The sequence below is a fragment of the Hyperolius riggenbachi genome, chromosome 2 (assembly GCF_040937935.1).
Source record: "Hyperolius riggenbachi isolate aHypRig1 chromosome 2, aHypRig1.pri, whole genome shotgun sequence".
Taxonomy (NCBI): domain Eukaryota; kingdom Metazoa; phylum Chordata; class Amphibia; order Anura; family Hyperoliidae; genus Hyperolius; species Hyperolius riggenbachi.
Window position 1 is genome coordinate 150195915 of NC_090647.1, and position 26891 is coordinate 150222805.

Consider the following 26891-nt stretch of genomic DNA (forward strand, 5'->3'; position numbering starts at 1 on the left):
ACACCTTAATGCCTGGTACACATGAAGCAATTTTAACGGCAGATTGATGTGTGGAATCGATAACTTCCAACATGTCTGATCAGCTCCCATTCGAGAACTGTATTGATTTTGTGCAGTATGGATCAGAAAATTGATCATGTGCTAGATCAGGAGGTGATTGGACAAGTATGAAATTATCGATTCAGAGTCGAACCCGTTGATCTTTTGACAGGAAATTGCTTTGTGTACCAGGCATTAGACATACATATAAAAGACTGATAGTTACCACTGATCTGCCTATATTACATTTGCTGTGTAGGGTAGGAATCTATCACAACAATCCTATGGACTGGCATACAGAGCCAGAATCAGCCTGTGCATGGCTAGCTTATCAAAGACAGCAGTGTGAGACAAAACGGCACTGCATTCCACTTTCTTATTCACTATTAATTATTCTTATTACACACTTTATTTCACTTTCTTCACTCAATAAGGGTGAGAACCTAATTATTTTATTCCTTGGTTTTGTAATGTTTTTCCTGCAGTTGACTATTTTTTGCAGATATGTATGGTTGATAAAACAAAGGAATTCGCTGTAGACCTGGGAGAGACGGTGCTATGTATATGGAGACTGAGATTTCCTCCTAGTACAAAGACTAAACACACCAAGCGCTGCTAAGGAAATGAAGAAACCGCCTCCGGAAGTGATGTAAAGATTGGGCGGAAATTCGTCTGACAAGGGAGGGCGGAAGCAGCGCGCAGTGTAATTACTGATGAAGAGGCCGTAATGGAGCCGGTGAGAATGGGTTGGATTTACGTTGTTTATTCAGAGGGAACGATAAGCACTGCAGACGTATCTGAGAGTATTTATGCCGGGGGTGTTTTGTGGGATCCTTTCAATAGTTTGAGATCTGGGCTGGCAGAGCACGTTCCTGTGTGGCTACACAGGTCCAGATAATGCAGTGCCTTCTAGTCCATCACCTGGCACCGGTCTCCCCAGAGAGGTGACAGACAGTGACTGACAGCTCTGAGGAGGCCGGGCCACTCTGGCAGGTGATGGCCGCAGCTCTATGGGAGTCCAGAGCAGCTGTGCATCCAGCTCTCGGCACAGGAGTTATGTGGTGTCAGCAGCGGTGACTGTGGCAGGAAGAAGCTGATAATATAGGAGACAACACCCTACCATCAGCTTAGAGAGCATTTTGTACCTTGTAACCATCTGTCACTGAATGTGCTGTGTAACTTACTTGGGAATAGCCAGACTTCCTTGTTACTTACTATCAGGTCATTTCTAGCTTTCTGAATCGCATTAACTCTGATCAAAGTTGTAGTTCACACCCTGCTGCATCCAGTTCCTACAGGAAAAAAATGGCAAATTGAATTTTAGACCACCACTCTAATTTGACATGCTTCATAAAATTCCAGGCAAGTAGGAGCAGGTTATGTCTGGCTGTCAATTCCCATACAATTGCTAATTTTAGCATTGGTACAGGCATTCTATGACATTTTATGGCGACACGCCATGTCGGTGCACTAAGCGGACAACCACTATTGTTCTGCTGCTTTCCTGCTAGCAATGGGACATCTTCTGCTTGACTACTCTTTGTATTTTTAGTTTTGTACAACCAGTCACCCTGGAAGACAGGGTCTCACCAGTAAGCAGTCACATCTCAATAATTCCTTGTGGGACACAGGCATATCTACAGTCCATCCTGCGCCAAATTCATCATTTTTATAAACGTGCATATACAGTGGCTTCTAGGCTAGGTTTCATCGAACTACATTTTTCCTATTGCCTCCATGTCAGTACAACAGCTGGGTTGGCTCCGCCCCTCAACCCCATAGGACAATGTTTTCTATATAACCCCAAGTATGCTGCGGCCCCATATTCTTTTTCGTCCTCCCTCAGGACGTTTGTTTTTTAATCCTTCTTTAATTTTTTTTATCCCCTACCTTCACCCGTTAGGTTTTACCCTTTTCCTGACAGAAGACACTGAGATGGGATGTTAAAATGCTCCCCCAACAGTGTGCCCGGTTACCTGCTTTCCGGGTGTCCACACTAGGAAGCTCATGGCTGGGTGATGGAGCGCTGAGTTGTCTGGTGGGGAAATTTGCTTTACTTCTGTCCTTTTTCCCCCTCTCTGTGCGACGTGTGTATCCTCCATGGGGACGGTTGCTTCTTGGCTCAAGAAAGTGATAGTTAGAGCTTATAGGGCTGCTGGTCTGTCTCCACCAGATGATATTACAGTGCATTCCACAAGAAGAATTTCGGCTTCCTGGGCATGTTTGGCAGGTGTATCTCCCGAAGCTATATGTAGATCAGCAAACTGGTCCTCTACAAATACATTTGTGGAACACTACAAATTTGACTTGTCAGCCCTCAATAAAGCAAATTATGGAAAAGCTGTATTAGAGCTTGCTTTTGATGTAAATAAATAATGAAGCATATGATGTTGGTGCCCTCCCGTTTATTGGCTGTGTGGATAGTTAATACCCAGCTGTTGTACTGACATGGAGGCAATAGGAATACAGGAAAATGTAATACCTACCTAACTAATTTTCCTTTCCTGCTGCCTCCATGGCAGTACAACAGACCCTCCCAAGAACTGTCCTTCGGGAGGACTAGAGTTAATAGAATATGGAGCCGCAGCATGCTTGGGGTTATATAGAAAACATCGTCCTATGGGGTTGAGGGGCGGAGTTAACACAGCTGTTGTACTGCCATGGAGGCAACAGGAAAGGAAAATACCGTAATTTTGACAGATGCACCGTCATCAAGGCCCGATTAGGTACCCTTTAAGGCCTATACAAGCAGACCATAAACTATGGCCCAGCAGGGCATATGTTGATGATTGCTCCAAATCGCAACTTTAGGAATGATCTGTGTATAGACATGCTGCTCAGCTACATCTAAGTAGCCTGTTTTATAGAGAAAGGAGGAAAACTTTCTGCCTTTAGCAGTGGGAGGAACAATAAGACTATTGTGCTAGTGTGGTATTTTGCAATCCTTCATAATGGATTGCTAAATTACCATTTGTTATTTATATAGTGCCAAAAGCCTCCATGGTGCTGTACAGAGTAGAGAACAGACAGAAGTAGAGATCATAGATGCATAAATAGTCCACAGATAATACAAAAAAATGTTTACATAAAGTTCAGTTTCAGGATTTTTTTTTACTAGTTTTGAATACTGTGGATTGGGGTTTCAAACATGTTTACCTAGTTATCTAGGTTGAAAGGTTATCTACTTTGAAAAAAGACATGCCCGGCTGGTTAATCTCTTGATCCTCACTGTACCATAGTCCAGAGGAGAGGAAAGCTACAAGGATACAAGTCCTCTCTCTGATTGGATCAGCTTATTGTCCCTGATCTGGTAATTGTAGCTGTGAATGCCCTGCAAAGTAAGGAAAACACAGTACAGGTAGTCCCTGACTTGAGAATGACCCGTCGATACGAATGGCCTGAATTCTATGAAAAAATCAGTTTTGAACTATTAAAAAAAAAAAAAAAAAAAAAAGATCGTTTTTTAAAGTACCAACTGGGTTGTGAATAATATAATTTTTACACTGTTTTATCTGGTGCTGTCACAGCACAATCCTCCCCCTCCAGCGCCAACTGTATCCCCCGTTTTGCTCAGCCATAGTATTCGACTGAGCAGAAAGTTGATTATGGGCGGAGACCATTATAGACCTTTGTTGCCCAAAAGGATGTTTTGGTGACAGTGCACCAGTTAATCCCGTACAATTATGTCTGATCAGTTCTTATCTAGCAGAATAAAATATACTGTTTTCTGGGGAGAGGAGGAGGAGAAAACACTGCACTACAAGCCATTGCAGGGGTATGTTGTAGCTTTTGGGGAGGTATTAGGTTGGCAATAGCTTGTTTCTTTTCCCTGCAACTTTCATAATTCTCCTGGCTACAGAAACATTTTCATTTTCTGTTGAATCCTGATTTTTTTTATCCTTGTATATTTCAGGTATCTGTTGTGATTGAACCCAATACTGAAAGAAGATGTGGATCCCCAGTAGACGGTGAAAACACTTTTGCAGTTTGCATGCACCTAATAATTTCATCAGCTGTATCATTACATTGTTCACATTCCTCTGTGGTCTCCCCTTTCCTCCCTAGAGTCAGACAGTGGCGTTTACACCAGATTTATGAAGAATCACAGATGTTATGATCTCATCCCCATCAGCTCAAAACTTGTTGTGTTTGATACATCTCTGCAGGTGAGCTGATAGCAGCAGGCACTTGTCTGACTTCAGAGGCTCATTTCACACTAGCGCAGTGCGTTACCGTTTTGCCGCTAAGCAAATGTAAGTCTATGGATCATTTCATACCTGGCACGGTGTGATCCTCCAAAAGTCGCAAAGTTGACGCATTGGCAACAGAGCATCGTTGGCCGATGTGTGACGACTGGAAGCCATTAAGTCTATGGCGATGCAGTATTTTTAAAAAAATTTGTGGTGCGGATCCGTATTTTTTCAATACACTTCTGTGCAGTTCTAATTTTGGCCACAGGAAGTAAGCGCTAGAGAGTCTCACTTCCTGTTTGGCCTGCAGCCAGAAGGGAGATTACCGCGCATTGCCACGGTAATCCCCGAAGGCTGTTTTTAGTGTTGTGGTGCGATGTGTTCATTGCACTACAATGCTCTTTTCCCGCTGGTTGCAGTGTGAAACCAGCCTGAGTGTCACTGCCTTGTGAATCTGCCACTAATGTTTATATGACTTGTAGGTTAAGAAGGCCTTCTTTGCCTTGGTTAGTAATGGGGTAAGAGCTGCGCCTCTATGGGACAGCAAGAAGCAAAGTTTTGTAGGTAAGCTGCTCTGATGCCCCAAAATGGCTTATTCAGAATTGCAAAATACTTTCTTTTCTCATTGTTTTCCTTCTCATTACAGGCATGCTTACCATTACAGACTTCATCAATATCCTCCATCGATACTATAAATCTTCTCTGGTATGTTTCTGTGGTTATTTAGAGATCGATATGTTGGATCATCCATCCATGTATTTACAGTTTTCTGGAGGTTTTCACTAGATATAACTGATGAGATGCTATTTTCTGTTTTACTTGATGCAAATTTTGTTGTAGTTTGTATTCAGATTGAAATTAAAAGTCAGAACAATTTGCTTTACATTCATCATCTTCTGTTGCCCCCATTGCCACTACAAAAGCTAATAAATCATATGAGAATGTTCAGCTACCTTTTTATTACCCTATTTCAAGTCATCAGCAATGATCAGCAAAACTGTTTGGCCTCTTGTCTTTACATTTGATACTCCATTCATTTTTCTTTGTTTGACAAATTTGCTTAAGTATTGCTTGTTTGATATTTTGTAGTAAGAGGCATTGATCATTCATGCTTTTTTGTATGTTTTTTTCCTGATTTTTTTTCCTGTTCCTTTATTTTAAATTAGTACTGTAGGGGGAAAAGAGTTGAACTTACCCAGGGCTTATAATGTTCCCCAGCAGACATCCTGTGCCAGTGCAGCCACTCACCGATGCTCCGGTCCCCGTCTCCGGTTCACTTCTGGAATTTCTGACTTTAAAGTCGGAAAACCACTGTGCCTGCGTGGTCGTGTCCTCGCTCCTGCTGACATCACCAGGAGTGTATTGCGCAGGCCCTGTACGGTCTGAGCCTGCGCAGTACACTCCTGGTGACGCCAGCGGGAGCGTGGACCACATACACATCAGATTTCACATACATGTAGAGGGATATTCATCTCTCTGCACTTCCATGTGCTGTTCTCATATAGGTACCCAGGTCAGCAAGCACAGGATAGTATAAGTACAGCATTGTCTGGGCAATAAGTATGTAATCTTATGATAGATCTTATGTTTGTTGTCTCTTTTGTTGATCTGTGTAGAGTGGCTGGGTAGTGTCATGGTTGAGGGCTCTGGCACAGACGACAGTGGCTAGATAGTGTAATGGTTCGGATCTTGGCTCTTCTGTTTAGTAAGCCACCACCTATTCAGTAAAGAGTCCTTGGGCTATGCTCCCTAACACTGCTACTACCTACTGAACGTGCCCTAGTGGCTGCAGCTCATTGTCTCATTTGTCTTGTGTAATGCCATCATCTTTTGTGGTACTTTATAGAGTCTGTTTCAGGTGTAACATACATAGCACAAATACTTATATGAAAATGACAAGTCTATTTAGGGCAAATGTACAATAATGACAAGAAACCAAGACCAATAGGGAAAAAAAGTTAATAACCTTTTCCCAAGATGCCACCCAGCTAGCACTGCTATAAGGATGACATCTGTCTTGTACAATAACTACTGAGCAGCATAGGTGGCATTACTGACACATCCCTACCAACTCCCAGTAGGGTACCATCAAACTCCAACTTGCATTGCCTGGCCACTGTCCTTGTATGGGACTGATGGCTGACTTAAGAATCCTTATGCAGTGATGGGGGGGTAGTTACAACTTAGGAGGATACATTACATGTTGTTCTGTTATTTCACATGCATAGTGTTATTGATGCTTAAAGTAAACCTGTAATTAAAAAAATGCTATGGTTAGATACTTACCTCAGTGGAGGGCAGCCTATCCTCCTGGCAGCCCATCGCTTCTCGATGGGACTCACTTCTTCTTCACAGCTGCACTCACACCCGTGGACAAGCACATGCACACAGATGGCCCACACCTGCGTAGTAGCACGGAGCAACTCATGCACAGAGAAAAACACTAGATGTCCTCCCTGCTTAGGCCCCGTTCACACTTGCGGTTTTGTCAAAACCGCACCGGATGTCCGGACCGCACCGTATCCGGACCGGACCTGATCCGTACGGTTCCTGTCCGGATCCGGTCCGTTTGCATCCGGTTTCCGTGCGGTGTGAACACGGTTGCGGTCCGGATCCGGTTTCTTAAGGAGATAACAACCTGTTATTACCTGGGGTCTGGGAGGTCAGCAGAAGGGTCTGGGGTCATTGTTGGAGACAGGTGGACGTGTGGAGACCATCCGTGGATACAGAGACTGCAGTTGGGACCATGGATCCAGGCATTTTTTACTCGTATACCTGGGAATTCTCTGTTGTTCGCCTCCTCGTTATCAGACTAATCAGACATGTTGCTGCCTAGAGCTCCAGCATGAAATCGCTGCTGCCCCACCTGAACGCTGGGCCCATGTGGTCCCCATCCAAAATGCATAGGAAGTGGGGTAGAACGTCCGGTTTTTGTAGCCAGTGTGTTGTGCGCTCTCCGGTTCTCATTGGTTTCCATTGGCCGGATGGTGCAGTCCGGCTCCGCCCCGGATACGGCTGCCGGAGGAGCCGGACCAAAAAATAGCGCATGTTGGAACGGACGCCGGAGTCCGGATCCGGTCCGGCTCCGGTCCGGCAGAACGGACGCATGTGAACGGACGCATAGGCTTTCATTGCTATTGCCGTGCGTCCGTTCCGTCCGTTCTGCAAGCGGTCCGGCTCCGGCACGGCGATTCCGGACGGCCACCGCTAATGTGAACCGGGCCTAAGGCCCCGTTCACACTTGCGGTTTTGTCAAAACCGCACCGGATGTCCGGACCGCACCGTATCCGGACCGGACCTGATCCGTACGGTTCCTATCCGGATCCGGTCCGGATCCGGTCCGTTTGCATCCGGTTTCCGTGCGGTGTGAACACGGTTGCGGTCCGGATCCGGTTTCTTAAGGAGATAACAACCTGTTATTACCTGGGGTCTGGGAGGTCAGCAGAAGGGTCTGGGGTCATTGTTGGAGACAGGTGGACGTGTGGAGACCATCCGTGGATACAGAGACTGCAGTTGGGACCATGGATCCAGGCATTTTTTACTCGTATACCTGGGAATTCTCTGTTGTTCGCCTCCTCGTTATCAGACTAATCAGACATGTTGCTGCCTAGAGCTCCAGCATGAAATCGCTGCTGCCCCACCTGAACGCTGGGCCCATGTGGTCCCCATCCAAAATGCATAGGAAGTGGGGTAGAACGTCCGGTTTTTGTAGCCAGTGTGTTGTGCGCTCTCCGGTTCTCATTGGTTTCCATTGGCCGGATGGTGCAGTCCGGCTCCGCCCCGGATACGGCTGCCGGAGGAGCCGGACCAAAAAATAGCGCATGTTGGAACGGACGCCGGAGTCCGGATCCGGTCCGGCTCCGGTCCGGCAGAACGGACGCATGTGAACGGACGCATAGGCTTTCATTGCTATTGCCGTGCGTCCGTTCCGTCCGTTCTGCAAGCGGTCCGGCTCCGGCACGGCGATTCCGGACGGCCACCGCTAATGTGAACCGGGCCTAATACTGCTCCCCCAGTTGTCTTTGCAGAGTGCTAGCAAAGCAAAGTCGCAATCCTCTACCCGGCCGGCGCACTCTCATTTCATTGTACATCATTTCCTGGTGGCCATATTCCGTGAACCAGCGTAAGCATGAACGTGCTGCCGGGTCATGGAGTATGGGCACTGGGCGATCATGGGAGCACACTCACTGCCAGATAGGTGTGACTTCACTCCACTGCACTAATACTCTATACGGCCCCTAGGGTGAGGAGTGGGGGGAGGGGCAGGGCACATGGGAGAGGGACAATACTATTCATTCTTAATACATTTCATGCAGAAAGCTATTAAAAATCAATGTTAAGTATGTGGCAGCAATAGATCCCGCTGTGATCAGATATCGATCCGAGAGGGTTCTATCTTTTGGGCACGTCGAGAGTCTGTCAGTGAATGGCAAGTTTAAAACTCAATGCAATATGAGCCTAAAAATATACCAGGTATCTTCATACTTTAAATCCCTACCATACCTAGGTATTACCCTTGCTAGCTCATGTAGCACCTATGCCAACAAAAACAATCTCAAATAATAAGTAAGATATGAGTTATTAAAATATTTGTTTTTAGTGAAGGTCTCAGTTGCTGTTGAAACAATGTTTATCAAAGCTCTGCTATTTTTCTGTCCCCTTTTGTACATGTGGATATATAATGCTTGAACTAGTGATCCTAGTTGTATAGCTCCAGAGATTAGCCAGGCAAGTCTGAGACTTGTATAGCAGATAAAGTAACGGATAGAGAGCTCTCAGGCTTCTTATTGATCCAGTCCTGTGTGTGATTAGCAGGAGTAATTTATGTTTAACTTTACTACTGATAACTTATAAAATGGTTTCTTGACTCTCTTTATCAGGTGCAGATTTATGAGTTGGAGGAGCACAAAATAGAGACTTGGAGAGGTGAGGTGTCCTGAATATACATGGTACTGAAACTTTCCATCACTACGTATCCTTACAATAGGCTGAATAAGCGTTCTGTTAACAACGTTAGGAATATTTGTTTCAGAACTAAGCATTCTTCAATTTTTTTTTCCATTTAGAAGTGTATTTACAAGACTCTTTCAAGCCTTTGGTCAGCATATCCCCCAGTGCCAGGTGTGTACTGGTCATTTTCAATATTTCCCACCTTCTGTTCATCAAGTAACCTATAACTTCATAGCTAGTCATTTTATTTTTTCTCTGCAGCCTATATGATGCTGTCTCCTCGCTGATTAAGAACCGCATTCATCGTTTGCCAGTTATTTCCCCAGACTCAGGAAACACGTTGTATATATTAACACACAAGCGCATTCTGAAGTTCCTCAAACTATTTGTGAGTTTCTTTTTACCGAGTTATTTCACTCCCTTCTCTTCTGCCCAACACCTGTCCAAGTTGCCTAGCCTTCAACCTTGGATCCTGCAAGAGACTCTGGCAGCCATCATACTGAAGGAGAAATGCAGGCAGGAGATCCTGGTTTTCCATCTTGATTCCTGCCAAAGATTCTGGGGGACATTCAGGTTCCCGCCTGAATTTCTGCCAGAGACAAACATCATACTAACTTCCCACCAGAAATCCTGACAGAGAATCTGGGGACATCTTACTAGATTTCTACCTGCAATCCTGACAGAGAATCTGTGGGCATCATACTAAGTTATGACCTGTATTCCCCTCAGTCTCTGGGGAACATCACACTAGGTTCCCACTTGGAATCCTCACGGAGAATCTGAGAGTCATCTTACTAGGTTTCCACCTGGAATCCGGACAGAGACTGTGGGACATCATACTAAGTTATGACCTGGATTCCTCCCAGAGACTCTGGGGGACATTTTCCTAGGTTCTCATCTAGAATCCATTCCGAGACTCTAGAGAACACCACGCTAGGTTCTCATCTGGATTCCTGCCAGAGGTACTGGAGGGAGTCATCCTGAAGGAGAAATGAAGACCTGAGTTGCTGGGTCCTCTCTGAAATCCTGCCAGAGACTGTAGGGAGATGGGGTCCTTCTGAGGAAGAAATCCAGCCTAGATTCCTGCCTAGAAAATGTTGGTGGGATGGGGCGTGTTGATTGTACTGAAGGAGAAATGCAGTGCATTTTCACTATAATAACGTCAAATATCCAGTCATGCAGAGCATTTCCTTAAATTAACACATTAAAGCTTCACATAGCTCTTTCTTTCTTCTAGCATTTACCTCCTTTAACATAGTACCCCAACGGTCTCTATGAAGTTTGTTTGTTCTCACTGGATTATAACCATAGTTCAGAAATTTGACTATAGATGGTCAGTGAGATGCTAACTGTTCGAGCTTGCATGCAAAACGTGTGTCGCTTGGGATTGGACCAGTCCAAGTGAGCAGAGACTGCATTTGATTGACCCAGTTCACGTTTGTATACAATTTGCACACAAGTTAAACTAGTGTATCATTGATCATCTGTACTTCTGACCAAATAGAGCTTGTAGTGGGGACATTTTGTTATGACCCTCTTCAGAGCAGATTTGATCTATGAATGTGCTCAGTAAAGTTACATAATATACCATCATTGTATGAATAATGGAGATAAAACAAAGATTCTTTCTGGTCTTTTCTACAGATGAATGAACAAGACAAACCAGCTTTTGTGACCCAAACACTAAAGGAATTGAATATTGGAACCTATGATAATATTGCTATGGTTCACCCAAACACTCCTGTCTATGTGGCTCTGGGCATTTTCGTTCAGCGCCGTGTTTCTGCTTTACCTATTGTTGATGATGCTGGTAATTATTATTTATTTATTTTTTTGTCAAATATATCAATCTTGATTTTTTTTTTTATTATTGTTTTATCATCTTGATCAAATACAAAACAGAGCTGCAACATTGAATGTGGTATATAAACACCTTTTTATGATTAACTTATTAAAGAAAAGCTTCTAACTTATGTGATTGTACTTCCAAAGCAGCAGCTGCATTGCGTACATGTAATAAAGGGTGCAGGAAATAGTGAGTTGTAAGGTCCGTACACACGCCGGACTGGAGGCAACGACGGGTCCGTCGTTGCCTCCCGCTGGGTGGGCGTGCCAACAACAGTCCGGCGTGTGTACGCACTGTCGGCGGACTGATACGGCTGTTTCTGAGTGATCCGCCGGGCGGATCATACCCGTCGTTGCCTCCAGTCCGGCGTGTGTACGGACCTGTAGAATATTGGTAAATTTACCAATATTGACCCAAGCCCCCACCCCATAATTACCATATCACGCCCCAGACAATAGTGGGCACCCTTTTTAACTGTTACCTCTGCGTTGTAGGCCAATGATAGTGCCAATCAGCTGTATGGGAGCTGCATGCACAGTGTTGTGTACTGACTACCTCTTTGGTGGAAGCTGAGCAAGCATATGGCTGTAGCTTGGGATATAAGGGTTGGGGAGTAGGTTATATTTATCGCCAGAGTTGGGGCCTGACCATGCACTTATTTAGTAGTAGATTGCTTTCTGCATGCTATTCACCCAATGGCCTGACATATCATTGCTATGCTGATGACACCCAGCTATATTTGTCATTCAAACCTGGCATCACAGACCCTACTCCACAAATAAACACATGCTTAACTGAGCTTCAGGAGTGGATGAATAATTATTGGCTAAAACTTAATGCTGACAAAACTGAGGTTCTTGTTATCGAGGGCCAGGGCTCAACAGCAAAGCAGCCCCAGTCTCAACCAACACCGCTAAGGATAGGGAGCTCAGACCTGAACAACTCAGACTGTGTGCGCAGCCTGGGAGTACTGATTGATGGGAAATTAAGCTTCAGGAATCAAATCTCAGCTGTTGTGAAACATTCCTCTTTTCATCTAAGGAATATTGCAAGGATTAAACACCTAATTCCTTCAGAGGATCTTCCAACCCTAGTTCATGCCTTCGTCACATCAAGGTTAGACTAACACAAACAAACAAACAAACACAGAACATTTATATCGCGCTTTTCTCCTGGCGGACTCAAAGCGCCAGAGCAGCAGCCACTAGGACGCGCTCTATAGGCAGTAGCAGTGTTAGGGAGTCTTGCCCAAGGTCTCCTACTGAATAGGTGCTGGCTTACTGAACAGGCAGAGCCGAGATTCGAACCCAGGTCTCCTGTGTCAGAGGCAGAGCTCTACACAGGCCTGCATAAGAAAGACTTACGCCGCCTGCAATTAGGACAGAATGCTGCCGCAAGGCTGTTGACAAGCCAACCCCGCCATTGCCACATAACAACAACCCTGTGCTCACTCCACTGGCTACCGATAAAATGGAGAATTCTGTTTAAGATTGGCTTACTGACATTCAAATCCTTGCACAATGTGGGCCCTGGATACCTGAAGGACTTGTTGCAACTACATCACCCCCCCCCCCCCCCCCACACACACACACACACACACACACACACACACACACACACACACACACACACACACACACAATCTTAGATCAAAAGGACGTAACACTTTGGTCACCCTCAGAGTCCACCTCAAAACATTTGGAGACAGAGCCTTTTGTCATGCTGCCCCTACACTTTGGAACTCCCTGCCACACCCAATCAGGACCGCTCCATCCCTGGAAGCATTTAAGTCTAAACTGAAAACCTACCTCTTCAGTCTGGCATTCATGAACATCGGACTATCTCCTCTGTAACACAACCCAGCCTGCAACCCTGTAATAATCGGAGACACAACTATGCGCTTTGAGTCCTATGGGAGAAAAGCGCTTTACAAATGTTATTGTATTGTATATACAGCAAAGTCCCCGTTATCTGGTATTCAGGCAACCGGAGATCTCAACTAATGGGGACTATAGTGTGGGGGTGTTTGCGGGGGTTTGGAAGCATTTTAAATACTTACTGGGCCTCCAGCAATGTCTGGCAGTCTCCCCATACCTCCCTGGGTGCTCCTATCCGCTTTCTGGCATGGTGCACGGAAGCAGACTGTATCGGGTCATGTGACTTGCCAACTTGCGTCCATGTAGCATGCCAGAAAGCTGTTAGGAGCTGACAAAGAGATGTAGGGAGACTGCCAGACATTGCTGGAGGCTCTAAGTATTTGCAGGGTGAGGTTTGTGCTTTTTAGCCAGTTTCTCAAGCAACCAGCAAGCACATGCATCAGGCGATTCCTGCCGGTGCTGGATACTGGGGACTTGAACGCACTTCCATGTGTATCAGCTCACGGCTTGTAGCTGCATTGTTTTTGCTGTTTCTTTTGTCACACAGCTCAGTGGCTGGTTGTGTCCCAAAATATATGATTTCCTGCTTGTCAGGAAATGCAGGAAGAAGTATGACAAAGTTTCAGCGCCCATCTCCGCCCTAGTTTCCTCCTTGCAGTATTTCTACACAGTAAAAGTAATGTCAGATGCTGTTGATTACTTTGTGGGGATTTAAGTTCATTTCTATGGTGCCATCCTTTCCTCAGCTGTCTACAGAGATTCAGAGCTACTAGGGTTTTCAGTAATGTGGGGTGTGTGATAGATACGGTGCAGTTTTAGTTTTGTGTGTATTAATGCGTACATGTTCTTTGCATTACTGAGTTGAAGGCTCATTGTTATGCCATTTTGAGGTGCAGTAAAATGGGTTTACAAAAAATTCTGTCCTTTAGTACATGGTTACCTCGGACACTTTGCAGTTCTTTGTTTTAGTACATAAAGTTGAGGCCGGTTTACCCTTGTGCATATGCATGTGGCAAAACAAATGTCCCATTTTTCTAAAGGCATGTCTTGCTGTACCCCACTCCACAACCACACCTCATCATTTCCTTTATGCCATGCTTGCATTCTCTCCTGCAACTGCATCGCTGTCCAAAGCCAGGTTTTCCCCACAATCCTTCAGGGCAAAGGTGAGACGTAGCTCCTCCCAGGAACAGGAACAGACAGCACTTCCCCTATAAAAAAGTCACATGGTTAGTCCACCCTCAGTGCTGTTTGTTCCTGCGTCCAGGCAGGTCGGCATCTCCCCCTTGGGTGAAGCCTGTGTGCTGGGCTGCAGGTGGATCTCTCTGGGTGGCTGAGACTGTGGTACTGAGGCAGTCTGGCCATGCGCCCCAGGCTGGAGCTTTCCTGGGGTTTGCCTACCTTTCTCTCCCGCTTCCAGGGAGAGCAAGAGTGGAAGGCGTGGGTTCCCCTTGGCGGCCTTGCGGCGGAGTGAGCAGGACGGAGGTAAGCCGGCGGCCATGTGCAGCGTGGAGCGCATTGCGGCCATTAGGACGCTTGGCCGCGTCCGGATGCGTACTTTCCGGCGGGTATGCCGAAAGTAACAATTTGTAGTGCCGGCTCATTACTCTCTCTGCAGCTTCCGGGCCGCCACTCATCCATTCGCGGCAGGCCAGGTATGTTTCAAGGGGAAGCTGCGCGGGCCTGTAGCACTGTTGCTCAGAGAGAGTTTGTCCTGCGCTGGATGTGTCAGCTGGAAGCATGTCAGACGCTGAGAGGATTGAGAGCAACCAGGCCGCCCAAAAGGTGAGATAATGGTTTCTCTTTCTGGGCTGATTGTGCTATATGTGTGAGCAGAGTTACATGCCTTGTTGTGTTGTTGTTTATGCCAATACTAAGGCTTCTGCTAAATCTGCTGCTGCTGCAGATAAGCATAGGCATCCTCCTAATGATAAAACATGCCCTTTGTGCAATTTTTATGTTGCCCTATGCAAAAACTGTCAGTTGTGCATACAGAGGGTTGTAGGGGAGGAGCCGGGTCACTCTGTTCAGGATACATTGAATCCTTTAGAGAGGTGATTAATGCTTCATTGGAATCAATTAAGTCCTCATTATTGAATGCTAATCCATCCACTTCTCAGGTTGCTGTATCTGGAGTATCTGTGACTGAAGTTGATAGTTTCAGACACTAGAGAAATAGAATCTGAATCTGTTTACAAGTTTAAATTCTGTATTGAGGATGTGGTAGCTGTTTTGTTTATTCATAATCAATTATACAAAGCTGAAGGATCCACTTAATTAAAAGGTGGATGTTTATTTGAAAAGGTCTTGGGAGGCTAGTGCGGCTATGTTTAGGCCGGCTTTTACCTCTACATGTGTGGCCACAACTTTGGAGCTGTGGATTAATCAGCTCAAAGCTAACATACTGGCTGGTGCACCTGTTTTGCAATTGTTTAATTCTATTGCTATTTTCATTTAAACTGCTGCATATTTATCAGATGCTTCTGCTGAAGCAATTAGGTTTACTGCCAGGTCCATTGCTCTGTTTCTATTAGAGCCTTGTGGCTTAAAATATGGGATGGTAATATCTCATCCAAAAACAGGCTGTGTGGTGTCCCTTTTTCAGGTGAATTGTTGTTTGGTCCAGAACTGGATTCAGCTTTGGAAAAAACATTGAATAAAAATAAAGTTTTGCTTAAGAAACAGAAGACTGTGGTAGCAATATTTTTCGTAAGCCAAGGAGTGATCAAAAGGATGCCTCTAAGGATCAAAGTAAAGGCAGGAGGTGGACTTTTGACAAGTCCAGGAAAGGGGGCTTTAAGTCTAAAGCTCTAGAGTCCCAGTCAGAATCCCAATGACTCGTGTCAGGCGGTGGGGGGAAGGCTAAGACACTTTCTCTTAGGTGGGCAAAAGTGTCAAAAAATCCATTTATTCGCCAGACAATAATGTTTGGTTTCCAAATAGTTTGCCCTTCCTCCACCATCAAGATTTGTGATCTCAAAGGCCCTAAGAGATCCCACTCTGGTTCCAGAGATTTTGAGCATATTGCAGAACATGCTAAGACAGAATTATTATTATTATTATTGATTTATAAAGCGCCAACATATTCCGTGGAGCTGTACAAGGTAATGGAATTCATCCTGTGCCTGATTCTGCACCTAACAAACCTGAGTCGGTTTATGAAAAATTTTCGGATGGAATCAGTAAGGGAGTTATTGTTTCCAGAGGCCTTTATGGCATCTCTGGATCTAAGAGATGCATATTGGCATATGCCGATTCACCAAAAATCACAAAAATTCTTAAGTTTTGCAGTGAGAATAAATGGGATGGTAGAACACTACCAGTTTGTTTGCCTCCTATTTGGGATCACTTCTGCCCCAAGAATGTTCACAAAAATTCTGGGAGAAGAAATAATTCCGTTAAGGGAACAATCGATTTTAATCATTCCGTATTTAGACGACTTGCTTATTCTAGGAAGTTCAGCAAAACAGCTGAAAATCCATTTGAATCTGGTATCGGAACATCTCCGATCCCTAGGTTGGATCATCAACCTGGAGAAGTCCTCTCTAATTCCAAGTCAGAGAACTCAGTTTCTTGGCATGCTAGTGGATTCAGTAAAACAGATGATTTTCCTTCCTCCCAAGAAGATTCTGAAGATAAGTTTGGCAGTGAAATCATTACAAGGGGAAGACAAAGTTTCCCTAAGAACGATTTTGTCGGTGTTTGGGTTAATGTCATCCACGATGGTGGCAGTTTCCTGGGCATTAGCGCATATCAGGAAGATACAGAGGTTCCTCCTAGAAAATTGGGACGGTCGTCCACAAACATTAGATTTCAAAGTCAAAATCCCTCAAACTGTGTGTCTCTGCAACGGTGGTTGGAGGAATCCTACCTTATGAAGGGCAGGCCTTGGAAGGGGCCTGTAGACAACGTAATAACTACGGATGCAAGCGCCTGGGGCTGAGGAGCTCATATAGCTCACAGAGCCTTTCAGGGGAAATGGACAAAATCAGTCTCAAAGGTTATCCAATTGAAAGGAATTAACAGTAGTAAGGCTGGCTTTATTTCAGTTGCAATCGATACTGTTGCAGTCCAATGTTCTGATCCAGTCGAACAACGTTACGGCAGTAGCGTTTATCAACAAACAGAGGCACGCGATTCCTGTTGTTGCAGGAGGAAGCGGAGGACATCTTGTCTTGGGCAAAAAAGAATGTGTCATCCTTGAGAGCTGTTCATCTCAAGGGAACACTCAATATACATGCAGACAAACTGAACAGAAGCAGGATTCTGTCATCAGAATGGTCTCTAAACAAGGAGGTGTGTTCGCAGACATCATAAAACGATGGGGAACACCGTCAATCGATCTGTTTGCAACAGAAGACAATACCCAGATTCAGACTTTTTTCTCTCTCAATCCAAGAGATCAAAGCAGGGGGGTGAATGCATTCATTCAAGAGTAGAACTTTCCACTTCTGTATGCATTTCTTCCTCTCAATTTGATTCCCGCGGTCATCAGCAAATGGAGAGGTTGTCAAAATTGGATGATTTTGATAGCACCTTGGTGACCGAGAAGGAGCTGGTTTTCAGCTCTCAGGTTAGCATCAGAAGACCCTTGGAGACTTCCTTGCAGGCCGGATCTACTGCTACAAGGGAACCTGTGGCATCCGCATCCAGGAAGATTGAATCTGTTAGTCTGGATCTTAAATTAGCCTTACTCAAAAAGTTGGGAGTATCTGAGAAGGCAGCCTCTACATTTGTTACTAGCTGTAAGGAAGTTACTAGGAGGATCTATCTGAAATACTGGAAGACTTTCCATCTTTGGTTATCTGGCTCTAAGTTTGATAGCTTGTCAGTCCCAGCAGTCCTGGTTTCTCCAGGACGGTTGGGATAAAAATATTTGTGAGTACGATTAAGGTGCAGATTGCTACCTTATCTGCTTTTTCAGGTATCCCCTTGTCTTCCTCTCCAATACTGAGATTTCGGAAGGCTCTATCTAGGAAACTGCCAGTTTACAAGCCATACGTTTCTCCTTGGGATTTATCGTTAGTATTAGAGGGGCTGTCCAAAGGTCCTTTTGAGCCGCTAGGGGACAGTTCTTTTAAATTTCTTACATTAAAGATGGTATTTTTAGTAGCCATCACTACAGCCAGAAGGGTTAGTGAGCTACAGGCCTTGTCTATGAAAAGTCCTTATTTTCAGGATAGGTTAGTATTACAGACGGATCCAAAGTTTTGTCCAAAAGTTATGTCTAGGTTTCACAGGTCGCAGGATATTATTTTGCCTACCCTCTGTGAATCCAAGTTGTGGAAAAGAGAGGATTTTTCACTCATTAGATGTTAGAAGATGTGTTCTGGAATACTTGAACAGAGCTGCAGATGTCTGGAAGACCGATTCCTTATCTGTTTTATTTCAGGGAAAACTGTAGGTCAGATAGCTTCTAAATTTACTATAGCTAATTGGATTAGGTTAGCTATTATAGAAGCTTTCAGAGTTATGGGAAGTGAGGCTCCTGCTTCATTTAAAGCTCACTTTTCTAGAGCTAGGGCAGCTTCTTGGGCTAATAATGCAGGGGCTTCGCCTGAGCAAATATGTAAAGCAGCAACGTGGTCAAGCTTTTCTACGTTCATCTGTCATTACCGAATTGATGCAATGTCTGCACACGACCAGGCGGTTGGTAGAAACGTTCTCCAAGCATTGGTCCCACCCTGAGGTTGTATTACTTGTTAATCGTCTCACCTTTGCCCTGAAGGATTGTGGGGAAAAAGCAGAGTTAGTACCTGATAACGATGTTTTCAACAATCCTTCAGGGCAACGATCCCACCCGGGTGTTAATTGTCTGTGTCTGATAGTTGCACGGTTATGGGTAGTGGAATGTTCACCTGTCGGGTACTTGGCTAAACGCACTGAGGGTGGACTAATCATGTGACTTTTTTATAGGGGAAGTGCTGTCTGTTCCTGTTCCTGGGAGGAGCTACGTCTCACCTTTGCCCTGAAGGATTGTTGAAAACATCGTTATCAGGTACTAACTCTGCTTTTCCTCTCCTAGAGTCACATATTTTATTCACCAACAGCCATAGTATTTCCCCATTCCCTCACAGCGACTTTTTTTTTTTCTTCCTTTCCTTTCATGACAAAGAATCCTCAGTGTCCTAATCTCCACCCCTTCTTTTATGGTGGGTACACACGAGCTACAAATGTAGCTGGTCGGTAGCACACAGGAGCGTGTGCGCGACAGCTCGTCGCCAGGTCCCTCTGCATATACACGGCGGAAGAGGGGTTAGTGATGTGACGGAAGCTGTCACCGACGTTCCTCCCCCCCTGTCGGAAGCTCCGTGTATTGCCTATGGGTTGCTGTCGCTAGTCCGCATACACACGCGGACTAGCGTCAGTTGCGGCGGTGACCGCTCTGAGTAGCGACAGTTCGGGGCGCGCTTGCCATACACACGGGCGACCTGTCGCCGCAACACGCGCGTGCCACGTGGTTGGGGCGACCGTTGTAGCCCGTGTGTATGTAGCTTAACAGATGCATCTTCTCTCTCTACAGCCTGACACATCCCACTCCTCTTTCTTCTGTAGCCAGTTTCCAACATGGAGTTTTAGCCTGCATGACCTTCTCGGCAGACACTTCCTTCTCTCACTTCACATTTTTTATCTATAGTACACCCAGGAAATGAAAGCTTTGCTAGCAAATGAAAGACAATATATTCAAATTAGCTTGTAGGAAGCTGTGTTAATTAGTTGGCAGATAAGTAATAATAAGTATTCCCTTTGGTGAGATTTGCATGTCCCCAAAATGTTCTGCATATGTTTAGCTAAGATGAGGGTGAGCCGATACATTAACATGTTATGTTCTCCTGTCATGGCTGCCTTTCACTGGTACCTGTGCTTGTATCTGCAGGACGTGTGGTGGACATCTATTCCAAGTTTGATGTCATTGTAAGTATCTGTCCACGGCAGTCCCTGGTTCCAGCCATTGAGGAATGTGGGCAATCGCATTTCCTTTCTTTTTGATTCCTAGAATCTGGCAGCTGAGAAGACCTACAATAATCTGGATATAACTGTGACAAAGGCTCTGGGGCATCGCTCTCATTACTTTGAAGGTGTCCTGAAATGCTATCCACACGAAACTCTTGAAACCATCATCAACCGGCTTGTTGACGCAGAGGTAAAATAATAAATAAAACTCCACCAACATGTTAGGTTACTTTTTAAATTAAGTGTGTTTTTTATTATGTGGCAACAAATAGCTTTTTAGGTAAAGTTGAGCTATGATAGCATAGCAGTGATCTTCAATCAATACAGTGATATGCTGGACCCTCTTCTAAAAAAATTGAAGAAAAATAATTACCGGTACACCCCTCACATTTATTGTTATTCTTTTATTCAGTGATCCTCCCCCTCTGTGGACTAAAGCTGCTCAGCTGCTGGTTTCCACAGTGACTACAGCACTCTTAAGCCTAATAGTTTATTTTCACTGCATCCAGTGCAATCTTAAAGTAGAGACCAGTTTGAACGAGGGAACCATGTTGAGGTGACTGGCTTGCTGTGAAAAGCTTGCAAATTGAATTCATTTTTTTAGCTAAAATCTTCTATTTTAACAACTTTCTTGGCTTTTTTTCACTGTCTGTATTGCAGGATGCTGTGTGCATGTTTTTAGGGATACAGGGTTAAGTTGGCCATACATCTAGGAATTTCATGGCCCGATTGACCATCCAGTTGAATCTATGGAATCGGATGAAAATTGGTGCCGCATCAAGCATGCCTGAGTGACTATTTGACCAATTTCGAGCTGAAATCAGTCGAATGTATCGTTTGAGCATGCTGTAAAATCTTGGGTCAATGTGGTCGATCGGTTGTGAGCCGAAACCAATGCGTGATATCATGACTAACATGATGGACCCCCGGCCGCTTTCCCCCAAAACCTAAACGTGTTTTGTTGGCACGTGTGTGATGGCAGCACTCTGAGGAGACAGCGAATGAGACCGGCAGTCACCGCAGCTGGAGTAGGTGAAATTCCGAATGCACGGGCACCGGGGGCAGAGGCTGCTTAATGAGGCAGAATCCTGTGAGATTTTATGCTGAAATCTATTGGGAATCTCTCTAATCTGGGATGTATGGGCACCTTACATTTTCGGTGTTAATGCAGTTGAGGGCATCCAAGGCTGCTTCCTGCTCACAGCAAAATGGTCACGACTACTAATTTGTAAGCAATAAGGGACACAGCGGGAAACACTGTCCACACCACTGACCGAGGCTTAGTAAATTTGTGCAAGCGCTGTGCCCGAAGGCCGTGGGTGAGGGCCGTAGTGTGCAATTATAGTTTGTGTTTCACCCTTGGTCACCTTTTTCTTGCACCCTGTATTTCTTACAAATCTGCTGTGAACACATGGTGGATGTTGGTCTATGAAATTTCCCACTGGGTCCCCTCAGTGCCAAATATTCATACAATATGTGTCCAGTAGAGGAGATTGGCTTGTTCAGTCAGACACCACTGGTGTCAGTTTAGAAGTTGCAAGCACTAACAATCTCAGAATTTTTTTTTTTTTATCCAGCCACAAAATCCCACACTGCCTCCCCCACAATCTATGCTAACTGTTCGCAGGTGTGACATGGTTGAGGCCCCATTCACACTAGAGCTTTTTGCCAGCAATTTTGGCAAAATGCTTAAATGCTAGCACTTTTGAAAGCGCTAGTGTACTAAAACCCTATGGGCCTGTTCTTACTTGGGCGATTTGCGTTAATCGCCGGCGATTAACGCAAATCGGCAAAAGCGTAGCCTGCACCAATTTCAGGTGATTTCCCGGCGATCGCGTTTCAGTGCCATAGAAGCGCTAAACGCGATCACGGGAAAATCGCTGCAGTGTCCAGTGTTTTTTTTTCCTTGTGAACGCCGGCGGTAATCATTGGCGTTTTGTGCTTTTAAGTGTGAATGGGGCCTGACTTAATATTAGAAGAATGGGAAATGATTCATAATATGCCTTTTTACAACAGGGAACATTGAGTTCTATGGTTTTTGTGAGCCTGGACCGGGATCAGTTTATATGTGCACTAGTTTCAGTCTTTCATAGATTAGTAGACTGACATTTTGTACAATAAGTTAATGACACACTAAGAGATTTGATTTATGGTCATCACCCATTGTTAATAACTTTACAGCTGTGTTTAGCTAACATAGTTAAGTAAAATATGCCGTTAATGTGTAGTGGTGCCTAGTAAAGGTTTTGCAATGTAGAATGTTATTGATTGGTGTAGGAAGAAGTTATGTTCTTGTGGTATCTAGATACAAAGGGAGTAAAGGTAGCAGTAATTATGGCCGTGGTTTATTACTGCAAGGCATTTTCCTTTACAGTTTTGGCATCACCCAAGTTTCTGAGAACCTGAAGACAGTGGAGCACAGAAAATATAGACATATTATTTTTTAACAAAGTTATTTGGGTTTGATTTAGATTAGAGCACACAACAATGCACGTGAAAGGAAATTTCACTGGCGGAAGAAATGACAGCCTTAGTGGAATTGTCTACACGTGAACATTGTTTTATCCTTTCTGTATTTAAAAGACAGTTGAATAAGGTACGGTCACAGCCATAGATAACCAATCATGGGTGGTTTTTTATTAAAGCAAACCTAAACTGAAAAAAGTTAAATTAAACATACCCGTCATACTTGCCTCCTGCGTAGTCTACTCATCGATCCTTTGCCTCTCCCGTGTCCTGTTTGTCCACTGTGATCGATGGAATTCTCCGTCCTTTGTTTTAAAAATGACAATGACCCCGTAACAGCTTCTGGGTCTTCACTTTGTTCACCTGTAATATTGCCCACTTGAGCCAATGAGAAACATGGGCATTACCTTGCACATCAGTTGTCCTTTCAGTTATGACTGGCCAATGTAGAGGAAATAGGTCCTAAGGCTTTCCGTTTCCAGAGAGACAAGTATGACTAGGTGTTGTCGGAACTGGAAGGCATTGTTGGAAGAAAATGGTGAGCTTCTGAGAGGAACTGATGGCGAGGTAAGTATGTAATATTAATTTGCAGCTACATTGTGTATCCTCTATAATAAAACCCCTGTGTCCGTGCGCTGTCCCTGTGTAGCGTTGTGCGCACTGCGCAGCACTGACAACGCTACACAGGGATAGTGTGGGACCAGGGAGCCGAGCGAGCGGCGGGTCAGCAGGAGGCCCGGTTTGCGGCGGGTCAGCGGGCGGGTGCGCGCATGCGCGGTGACACTGCGGCGGAGAGGGGAGGTGGAAGGGAAGGGGAGTGGAGGAGAGGGGATGGGGATTCCACACAGACATAGAGCCTGTTTTTAAATGGGCTTAGGTCACCTAGTATTTTAAAAAACTTTACTTGGTTCAGGTACCTGGTACGGGTTTTTTTACACTATGGGCAGGAAAAGGCTGGTAAATTTACTGTGTTGCATTTTTAGAAGCGCAATATGCTTCATTTTTGTTTTGATGAGGGTGTTTATATCAATGATAGTGGCGGGGAAAAGGCATGCCCAAAATGCACATTATGTGCAGAAAACTCCACTATGCACATTGTATTGTGAAAGAGCCCCAACCGATCCAAAAGTATTTTTGTAGGACTGGCTCTAAACCTGGCCAGCACTGACTTTACATCCTCCGGCCAGATCTTTAGGCAATATCCAAGAGCTCCCATGCAAATGCTAGATTTTTGACTGCAATGGTTCTTTATAGCTGCTTGAGTTTTCTCCGGTGTGTGTACCTAGCTTTTACTATTTTAAAATCTGATATATTCTGATCAGTTGATAGAGAGACAGTTGGGAGGCAGCTGTGACATCTCCTGTCTATGTAAATAAATGATAGCATGTTGCTATTACTCTACACCTGCACCACTGCATTGATAAGGCCATGGTTCTAGCTAAGAAAAGGTATGTCACAATCTAATTTGACTTTCATTTAGGTGTTACAACTATTTTTATTCTTAACCTTTTACCTGTTTTTTTGTTGTTGTTGTTGTTTAAATAATGTTTGCTATAGTGCCACTTCTTTTTTTTTTTTTCTTTTTTTTTTTGTCTCCCTCAGCATAGTACAGAGCAGTGCAGGGAGCGATTCAGGATGCAAGATTCGCTCTCCTCTTGCGGGATCGGTTCTCCTCTACCATGGCACTATAATGCCAACATCCTCCTCCAGGTCCCAATCACATGACATACAATCACAGGACTGGAAGGAAGGATGTCAGCATTACAGAGCGGTCTCCTCTTTTACCACTGAGCAGCACTGTAATGCTGACATCCTCCTTTGGGTCAGGGTCACATGTCACACCATGTGATCGGGACCTGGAGGAAGATGTCGCCATTACAGTGCTGCTCCATGATGGAATAGGGGGAGAGTAGTCAACAGTTCGGGGCTGAGTTCTGCACAGATGTTTTGCCATCCCAGAGGCCAGCGACCTGTTCTGTTGCTATGTAAGAGGGCAGAGGGACAACAGAGCAGCACTGTGCAGAAGTGGTAAGACGCAGAACAGTATCCTCAGCCTACTCTCGGGTGAGATAATCTGACACATGAAGGTCTCTGTACACTACATTCTCATGGTCACGACCATCTTCCTTGGTTGAGAACCATCTAGCATGTGCTTTGGAATTTAGATTAGTTGCAACACAGATCTGTTGGTTTTCTTGGTGATAAAGATGGATGTTTAACATTTGGGGATTCATGTGTTTTTGATTTTCCCTTCTAGGTGCACAGGCTTGTTGTAGTGGATAAAAACCAGGTGGCAAAAGGAATAGTTTCTCTATCGGACATCCTGCAGTGTCTGGTGCTGACGGCTGGAGGTAAGGTTTAGCTGAAACCATTGGAATATAAGCATGCTGTACTGTGTTGTTCGTGCCTCTATCATGCCATCTATCTCTGTCACCATTTCAGGTGCGAGAAGTCCCTGACTACTATAAGTTTGCTACACCACTTCAGTGCTGCAATGTAGAGATGCACAAAGATCCCCGTACTTCTTCAAATCTATTCTCCACTGAGCAATAGACCATTCCACTGTTCATCTGGAGATGTAAGGACTAGACTGATCACCAGCAACACACGACTGAAAGACTTGCTATGATGCAGCAGTATTTACCATTAAGCAATACTATGGGGCATTACTAGACTGACCAGCCAGCCATTTTTTAATTAGTGAGGATTTTGCAGTCTGATGACAGAAGGATACAGTCTTGATGACTAACTGGAGTCTTTCTGGGATTTATTTTTACTACATGCACACGCTTTGGTAATGAGTTGTTTTATATTATCCCGTTATTGTTTTACAGTGTCCAAGGCTTAGAGGGCGTACTCGGCCTGGAGAGTTAGAACCGCGGTGCCCAGAGTTAGAGTTCGGAACACATAGTGGCTCACGCACTCTTTGGCTTCCATGACTAGTTTACTGTGTGTGAGAAGTCTTGCACTGGGACATATTCCCATGTCTACACAAGGCTGTTTATGCTTGCACTTGGACATCAGTTCCACATGCCACTTTAGTATGTGTTTTGTGTTGCGGCTGCCTCTGCAGGGCAGCTACACGTCCATGATTTGGAACTTAATTTTATATATTTCCAGTGTTTTTCATGTGTCCTTCATGTTTTCAAACTGGCATTTAGAACCAGAGAATTGTATACCATTAATAAAATTCAGTTTTTCATAGCTGGTGTATTTTGCATGGAATTTTGTTTTCGTGAGTAATTGTACTTTTATGTTAAGCCTCATGTCATGTGGACGACTGCTGCTGCAGCTTCGCAGAAGGATATAATATCTGCATAACGTGTCAACATCATATGTCCAGCTGCCAAGTGACTGAAGGAGGAGTGACTCTGTTTTGTCTAATGCAGGCTGATTTCTGCCTACTAGTCTCAGCTTGAATGTATACTTTTTGCTACCTTAGGCCAACGTCTCTGATCCATTTTCCACCCCTTCCACCAACACTCCCAACTCACCCCCCTCACCCCACATATGCAGAATCCCACTCCTTTCTTATACAGTCCTTGTATGCGCAATCCCACTTTCTTCAATGTGCAGCCTCCTCCCCTGTGCAACAGCTCTCTTCCATGTGCAGCATCCTCCCCTGTGCAACAGCTCTCTTCCATGTGCAGCATCCTCCCCTGTGCAACAGCTCTCTTCCGTGTGCAGCCTCCTCCCCTGTGCTACAGCTCTCTCCCATGTGCAGTACCCTCCCCTGTGCTACAGCTCTCTCCCATGTGCAGTCCCCTCCCCTGTGCTACAGCTCTCTCCCATGTGCAGTCCACTCCCCTGTGCTACAGCTCTCCCATGTGCAGCCCCCTCCCCTATTAAACAGCTCTCTTCCTTGTGCAGCCCCCTCTCCTATGCAACAGCTCTCTCCCATGTGCAGCCCCCTCCCCTATTTAACAGCTCTCTTCCTTGTGCAGCCCCCTCTCCTATGCAACAGCTCTCTCCCATGTGCAGCCCCCTCACCTGTGCTCCAGCTCTCTTAGATGAGCAGCCTCCTCCCCTGTGCTACAGCTCTCTTCCATGTGCAGCATCCTCCCTTGTGCAACAGCTCTCTCCCATGTGCAGCCCCCTCCCCTGTGCAACAGCTTTCTTCCATGTGCAGCCCCCTCCCCTGTGCAACAGCTCTCTTCCATGTGCAGCCTCCTCCCATGTGCAGCCCCCTCCCCTATGCAACAGCTCTCTCCCATGTGCAGCATCCTCCCCTGTGCAACAGCTCTATTCCATGTGCAGCCCCCTCCCCTGTGCAACAGCTCTTTCATGTGCAGCCTCCTCCCCTGTGCAACAGCTCTATACCATGTGCAGCCTCCTCCCCTGTGCAACAGCTCTCTTCCATGTGCAGCCTCCTCCCCTGTGCAACAGCTCTCTTCCATGTGCAGCCTCCTCCCCTGTGCAACAGCTCTCTCCCATGTGCAGCATCCTCCCCTATGCAACAGTTCTCTTCCATGTGCAGCCTCTTCCCCTGTTCAACAGCTCTCTCCCATGTGCAGCCCCCTCCCCTGTGCTACAGCTCTCTCCCATGTGCAGCCCCCTCCCCTATGCAAC

General features: G+C 45.2%; 1 protein-coding gene across 1 annotated transcript; it reads left to right on the forward strand.

Annotated features, from left to right (window-relative positions):
• Positions 1-677: 677 nt before the first annotated feature.
• Positions 678-25526, forward strand: PRKAG1 (protein kinase AMP-activated non-catalytic subunit gamma 1). Its single transcript, XM_068267682.1, has 13 exons — positions 678-775; positions 3953-4007; positions 4105-4205; positions 4712-4793; positions 4876-4934; positions 9110-9155; positions 9296-9350; positions 9441-9567; positions 10824-10989; positions 19780-19817; positions 19900-20046; positions 24580-24673; positions 24765-25526. Exons 1-13 carry the CDS (start codon positions 767-769, stop codon positions 24779-24781), a joined length of 996 nt encoding a protein of 331 aa, XP_068123783.1. The 5' UTR covers positions 678-766; the 3' UTR covers positions 24782-25526.
• The last annotated feature ends 1365 nt before the right edge of the window (positions 25527-26891 follow it).

Excerpts from the sequence above, each read along its gene's own strand:
- PRKAG1 (XM_068267682.1), top strand. Across the intron at positions 9,156-9,295 it reads CAAAATAGAGACTTGGAGAG|AAGTGTATTTACAAGACTCT; the intron begins GTGAGGTGTCCT and ends TTTTCCATTTAG. Across the intron at positions 10,990-19,779 it reads ACCTATTGTTGATGATGCTG|GACGTGTGGTGGACATCTAT; the intron begins GTAATTATTATT and ends TTGTATCTGCAG.